Source organism: Ascaphus truei, chromosome 1, assembly GCF_040206685.1.
Source record: "Ascaphus truei isolate aAscTru1 chromosome 1, aAscTru1.hap1, whole genome shotgun sequence".
Classification (NCBI taxonomy): Eukaryota; Metazoa; Chordata; class Amphibia; order Anura; family Ascaphidae; genus Ascaphus; species Ascaphus truei.
Window position 1 is genome coordinate 548,043,790 of NC_134483.1, and position 7,526 is coordinate 548,051,315.

The 7,526-nt window shown below is 38.5% G+C and overlaps 1 protein-coding gene and 1 long non-coding RNA gene across 2 annotated transcripts; one reads left to right on the top strand and one right to left on the bottom strand.

Moving 5' to 3' along the window:
- Window positions 1–1,501, top strand: LOC142472311 (uncharacterized). Its single transcript, XM_075579335.1, has 2 exons — window positions 1–76; window positions 440–1,501. The coding sequence occupies exons 1-2, from the start codon at window positions 28–30 to the stop codon at window positions 1,489–1,491; spliced, it is 1,101 nt and encodes a 366-aa protein (XP_075435450.1). The 5' UTR covers window positions 1–27; the 3' UTR covers window positions 1,492–1,501.
- Window positions 1,502–6,341: 4,840 nt separating this feature from the next.
- On the bottom strand, window positions 6,342–7,277 carry LOC142472317 (uncharacterized). The gene is made up of 3 exons (XR_012789651.1): window positions 6,968–7,277; window positions 6,490–6,858; window positions 6,342–6,398 (listed from the first exon to the last, which is right to left on the bottom strand). It is a non-coding gene; the product is annotated as an uncharacterized LOC142472317 (long non-coding RNA).
- Window positions 7,278–7,526: the final 249 nt, after the last annotated feature.

A 7,526-nucleotide genomic window follows, 5' to 3' on the forward strand; every position in this document is an offset into this window, starting at 1 on the left:
GCCCCTGGAGGACATGTGTCACCTGAGATGGAACAAGTGTCTTCACCTGGGTCAGCCAGCTCAACACTACTAGAAGGTGAGTGTATCATTTGCTGGCCATATAATATGTGCTCTTCTATATGTTATGTTGTCATGTGCATTATTTGTTTTGCACATCTTCTTTAAATAGGATTACTTAGTGTCAGTGAAAATTAAGTGTAAGGCAACATGTATTGTGTTAGTGATGTTAATTATCATGTAGGACTTCTGAGTTTAGAGCAACTTTTCATTCATTCATATTTCATACTGAGTCCAAACATTATTCGTAAGTCAAGGTAGTTTTTAATGAGGTTATAAAACGTATGCTAACATGTTAGGTGTTACTTAGGACACAGTACAATTACATAGTAACACAGCATACATTAACATGCCATTTAATAATGTGTACATTTCTTTTTAGAACATCATGGTGATGAGGATGATGAGTATGATGAGGATGACGCCACAGAAGAGACTGAAATACAATCATGTGACCATGAAGAGGTGCCAATAGAAACTGTTGTACCGCCAAATTGTCCATCAACTTCCACATACGATGCAATTGTAGCTTCAGAGGGAAAAATAGTGGACGCAGAAAATCGTCGCCATTCAGACATGATGACAGTGCTGGAAAGGATGATTGGACTGCAGGAAGAAACAGTATCACAATTGGCACATCTCCACAGAGTCTTCATTGAAGTGCCTAAACAGTTGCAAAAAATCAACACCTCATTCGAAGCATTAGTTGTTCAGCAAACACAAGCTAATTACTGGAGAATGACTAATGTACCACAATTCAACACCTCCCAGCCAGGATCTGTTCATGCAGGTCAGTTTTCACCACATTCATCTGATATTCATTCACCAGGCCCAAATGTTACCGGTCAAGTAGCAGACATTGCTGTGCAGGTTCCTGATGACATCCTACCGCTGCCATCTGTACAAATTCAGCAGCAGACACCTACAAAGGAGGCGACAAAAACAAAACAAGACACACATGAAACAGACCAACCATCACTTGTGCAGTGTCTACCAACTTGCTCACATGTGTCACTGGGCACAAGCCCTGTCCGTGAACAGTCACTACCCAAAAGCCCTGTAGGTGAGTCGCTGCCCAAAAGCCCTGTAGGTGAATCGCTGCCCAAAAGCCCTGTAGGTGAGTCGCTGCCCAAAAGCCCTGTAGGTGAATCGCTGCCCAAAAGCCCTGTAGGTGAATCGCTGCCCAAAAGCCCTGTAGGTGAATCACTGCCCAAAAGCCCTGTAGGTGAGTCACTGGCCACAAGCCCTGTAGGTGAGTCACTGGCCACAAGCCCCGTAGGTGAACAGTCACTGGCCACAAGCCCTGCCCGTGAAGTGCCAGAGGCCACTCAAAGTGGCTCTGTTGTGCCTAAAGTTGGTGGCAAAAGAAAAAGGAAAATTCAAGAGACAACAAGCAGGCCTGTTACTCGCTCGCAAAAGGAACAAAAAAAATAAATGTTATAATTCAGAAAATATGTCTTTGGCCTTGTTTTGTTGACTTCAGATTATCTAATTACTATTGTATGTATGCTGAAGACTGTGTTGTTTCCAAACTTTCAACTATGTTCTTGTACACGTGAAGTTTTGGAAATGTTAACACTCATAATTAATTGTGTTATAAATATTTATGTTGTAATCGTCTGTTCAGTAATGGTCCACCAGGAGCCAGTTGCTAAGTTTAGAGAAGCTGCCATTGACTTTGCAGCAAAACATTGCATTTGGGTGTGTTAATTGATGTAAGAATTGCATATGCATATTAGTCACATGCAATTATTAAAACACCTAAGTAAGTGCAAACATCTTTCTTGTACGTGTACAGCAGGATTATGTGTAAATTATTACTTACCTTTGCCTTGCTTGGCCATTGTAATTTTGTCCTTTAATCAGTTGTGTGTTCGTTTCTATAACATCTCAGAATGTATAATAATATATATACACACACACACACACACACACTGAGTGAGTGTGAGTGTGAGTGTGTGAGTGTGTATATATATATGTATATGTGTATATATATATGTATATATGTGTATATATATATGTATATATGTGTATATATATATGTATATATGTGTATATATATATGTATATATGTGTATATATATATGTATATATGTGTATATATATGTGTATATATATATATATATATATATATATATATATATATATATATATATATATATATATATATATATAGTACTATATAAACTGGTATACACAAACTAATACACTTCATGCTTCCTTGTGAAAACACTATTTTAATAATACAGGCCTAATGTTTGAGAAATATCCTAAGTATGAGACTCTAACAGTATTGTGCTTAAACAAATGTTTATTACTTAATTCAATCATGTTTCTCACCATTTAAATAGGTTTCATACAAGGTATACTTAATGCCATCAATGTTGTGTGTACTCCTGCAATATAAAAAAAAATTAAATATAATATATAAATATATATATATTTTTATAAGAGATATATTTATATATATATATATATATATACACACGTATTTAAACTCATGCAGACAGGGAGTTAACCAGACTTTCACATACACACAGAAATGTAAGCGGGGAAAAAACATTTCTTTTTGCAGGTGTGTTTTTACTGATATGCCTGGCTAAGAAATATTTTCACACACTGGTCTTTGTTAGTTTTCAAAAAAACACTATGTGAACGCATTCAAAGTGTAGGGATGTTTTTCACAAACGAGATAAAAGAAGGAGAAATGTTTCTCCCACAGTCCCATATCACGAACCACAACTGTTAACCCAATTAGACAAACAAATCCAATTGGCGTTTGAAATAAGGAGTCAAAGTAGTTAGTTTTGTTGACCTTGACAAGGAAAAACAGGAGTTTGTTAGCCATTCAGCACATTCATTTTGATGAGCAAATAACACAGACCTGCACACAGCTTTTGTGCTACTCAGACATGGCTGATGAATTCGTTAACAATATTAATCCCCTTTTAGGGTATAAGTACATGATCTGTGAAGCCATCTTGAACAGTCGCGGACAGAAAGCAAGCACACGCCAAATCGATGATTTCATTCGAGCAAAATATCCTTATTACCAAGACCGTAAGCATGCACGGAATTTTAATTCCTCAATAAGATTCACTTTATCAAGTAATGACTTTTTTGAACGTGACCAGGATAAGCTACAACACACCTATGGTTTCTGGAAGATTGCCCCGGAAAAACAATTTCTCCTGAAAGACGGCACTTATATTGTCGTGAAAGGCATATTTATTCCTAATGGCAATAGCAATGTATCCGCTACTACTGATCCGTTTGAATCGATACGTGCTGCAATATCTGCAGCCTCCATTCCTGAAACCCACATTGTACAAGAACAAAAGTACTATGATTATGTACCAAGCCTTTCAGCTGAAAATGCATTGGAATGGGAACCGGAAGAAATGAACCTACCTCCCGACCAATTATTTGAAGAAAGCAGTGGCGATTCCTATGAGCGCATCCTGGAGGAGATATGTGCCATACTGGATTCAGCGGTTGGGTTAAGCGTGGATGAAAATGCCTTGCATTTCTGGAACGACCAGTTGCAGCCAGGCGAAGAGTTAATTCTAGAAGAATGGTAAATATAACAATCGTTATGCGTTGACTCTGCGTTTAAATTTTTTTTTTTTTTGTAACCACCATTTTCACTTTCAATGCGTGGATACAGCGTAACATTGCAGACTGCATAACATGTAGCGATCACAAACAAATTGTTTCCTAATACAATATAGTAGGACCTGAAAGAGTAGTACACATTGCTGACGGAATAAATATACGTACTTTCCTATCCCTTTAAACATATTAGCAACATTTTACCATTACTCTAACACATAACTGTTTTGTTATCATGCAACATCTACAACATTGAAAACCGGGTCCACCACGTATGACGTGGGACCCTTGTCATGGGCCAAGGCGTCCTTAAAAAGGATTAGTGATGTAAGTCCCGCCCCCAAGCGACGTGCGCGCCTCAAAGCCTATTGGCTGTCATGTTTTGTTATAGTAACGGTAACTGCAGTGTGTGATGCGTGCGGCTCAGTGTTTGTAGGCGTACCCTGGGCGTTAGCCGAATGTTAATTGAGTGGGAGGAGTGTTAGCGTGCGTTTCACGCTGGCTTAACATGACGTCACACGTATTGCATTTGCGCATTGTGTTATCGGCCGTGCTTTCTGTTCAAACACGTCTGTTTAAAAAGAATACAGATGTACTCGTTTAGAACGAATGTAGTTTCGTCTTCATTGTATTTGAAATAAAGATGTTATGTTTACTGGTATTTTCAACATGTATTGAACGCACAACGTACGCTTTGTTTTGCGCATGCGCTAACAGTTAGTGGAGCCAAGCGTGAAGTGCGTGCGCACACAAAGATGTGCGCGCACATCTTTCAGTATACAGGCAACGTTCACTTCTTATACATAGTTATGCCTGCTACAAATTTAAAGAAACATTACATACTGATGAACAGTTTTACTTCTAACATATAAGTGAGTGACGTGTGTATCTACACAATCATATAGAGCTGCGTAACGCGTTGTCACGGATGCATATCTAGTAAGGTGCCATCTTTGACCATCATGTGTTTGCTGTATTTCAGAGATGTCGGGGAAGATACAATCGGATCAATGTATGATTTCAGAAGAGTCTACCTTTATATGAGATGATTGTGAGGAGGAGCCACCGACTACTATACTACATATGGAACTAATTTTATATTGCTTGCAGCGCTTATTAACAAACAATTAAAAATGTGATACCCTTATGCCTATATTGCATAAGCACTTAATTAACATAATGATGTTGCAAAAGAGTGCCTCATGAATTTTTATTGAGTGTTCTTTAATGACTACTAACATTTTATGACATGGTGTGTTTTATATATAACAACCATTCCCACTCTGCTAACACATTTGTGTATTCTAATATGTAATGGAACGTATGACTGTCGAAACTATGTAACAATAATAATAATAATATGAGCATGTTCATGTATAGGGCTGCTAGTTGTACGCAGCGATTTACAGACACATGTTTCAGCCTGAGGTCCCTGGCCCGTGGAACGTACAAATGTTTTTTTGCCGCATGAGGCACAGGGAGATAAAGTGACTTGGCCAAGGTCACAAGGAGCCCACACCGGGAATTGAACCAGACTCCCCTGTTTCAAACTATCAGTGCCAGTGTGTGTCTTTACTCAGTGAGCCACTCCTTCTCCCAATGTAAAGGACACTTACAACCAAGTAGCCATTTATTTTTAAAATCTCTTGTTACATGGGTATGTAGATAAAATGGTTTGGGACTGTAGCAAATAATGTTACTGGCCAGATGTTATGGTCCCCTCCAATGCATGATGTTCTGAATATGACATCACCATCATGTTATGAAGTACGTTTCTGTGTATATTTCATTAACCTAACTAACTATAGTTTACTGTGTTTATTAATCGTTTAGAAATACATAGTATAGTCAATATGATGATATAAGCTACCATAATAAAGCTGGTGTTATCATTTGTCGGTGTTATACATGGATCCTACACCAATTGATAGAGACACAAACAGTTGTCTTAAAAAGTGTGTCTATGCTAGTGATGAATGTGCTCCCGTAAGTAAACAAATAAGTACAGTTATCCCCTTTTCTCCAACCACCTCTATATTACATTAATGGAAATTATAAGGAAACATACATAAAATGTGATGAAATGTGAGTAATCATTTTGTAATACAATGCACATGAAAGCTCAAGAGTAGCTAAATGCATATACATGATACAGAAAGTACATATATGTAACATTTGTGTTTAAACCAATATGTTGGGTTTTTAGTTCCAATAATTATAGGAAGATTGAGGTAGCCACATCTTATGAGAGATGTCAGAAAATATACATACCATGATCAGTCATACTGGAGATATACCTATAATGCAAAGGAACAATATATAAATTGCAAACATTGACATGCCATCTTCAGTACCGTAAACAACACAGCAAAGTGTGTATTTGGTGTTAAATGTACAACACCATGTATATTTCATGACATTCAAAATGTAAATCAGCCTGGTGTACACATCATATGGATGTACATGTTACACTGCACCAATAACATTGTATGTAAGCATACTAGAAGCATGAATGATTATGGGCATAATATGTGTTTTGTCTTAGCATAAGGAATAACACAATGCTAAAATATTATTGCTTTGTTACCCAAGTTGTATTCACATACACACAACTAAAGTACAATTGAAGAGGGATTATATAACCTGTGCAACAATAACATACCGGTGCCACATCCCTTTGTGCACACAGCAGAGAAAAGAAAGGTGTGCAACCCATATTCATCTGTGTCCTAACAGAAGGTTATATAAAGAAACATTATTGTTAATATAACATAATTAAACTATAAAAGTAGTACTAGGAACATATGAGTTTGTACTTACAAGAAAAAAATGAATTGATGAGATTCTGTCGTGTCTGGCCACCACTGGCTGTTTGTTCATTTTCAGCAGCTACATGGGTGGGATGCTCGTCTACCAAAGCCTCAGCTAGGTCTGACTGTACATTGTGCCTGAGTGCAACATTGTGCAAAATGCAACAGGCAAGGATAATATCAGACACTTTTTGAGGCTTGTATAGAAGAGCCCCACCAGTTCTGTCCAGACACCTAAACCTGGTCTTGAGTAGGCCAAATGTCCTCTCTATAACAGATCTTGTAGATATATGGGCTGCATTGTACCTGTCCTCTGCTTCAGTTTGAGGGTTTAGCACCGGAGTCAAGAGCCACGGCCTAATTCCGTATCCTGAGTCACCTATAATGAATGGAGCACACATAAGCTGACATTAGTGATCAAATTGTACAATGCCAACATTCCTAAATCAACATGTGTTTTGTGTTAGAACATGTAAATATGTACTCACCCAGCAGCCAACCAGGTTCAAAATGTCCCTCTTCGAACGCATGGAAGACTGAAGAGTTCCTCAGGATAGAGGAATCGTGACTGGAACCAGGGAACTTGGGTACCACATGCATTATCCTCATCGTGGCATCACATACCACCTGTACATTGAGTGAATGGTAGTGCTTCCGATTGCGGTACACATGCTCACTCTGACTAGGTGCAATCAAAGCAACATGTGTGCAATCGATTGCACCCAGCACAGATGGTATCCCTGCTATATTATAAAAGCCAGTCCTGACTTCCAGCCACTCTGTTGCCTCTGTAGGAAAATGAATATAATTCCTAGCGCGTCTATTGAGTGCATAGAGAAACTGGGTCAAGGCCCGCGAGAATGTAGATTGCGAGACCCCGCCCACTATGCCCACAGTTGTCTGGTATGACGCGGAAGCAAGATAATGTAATGAGCACAGCATTTTAACAAGCCCAGGGACTGCACGACCTCTGGCTGTGAAAAAATCTAAATCCCCCCTTATCTCCTCATAAAGAGCTAAGATTGCTGCTGAACTCAAACGATAGCG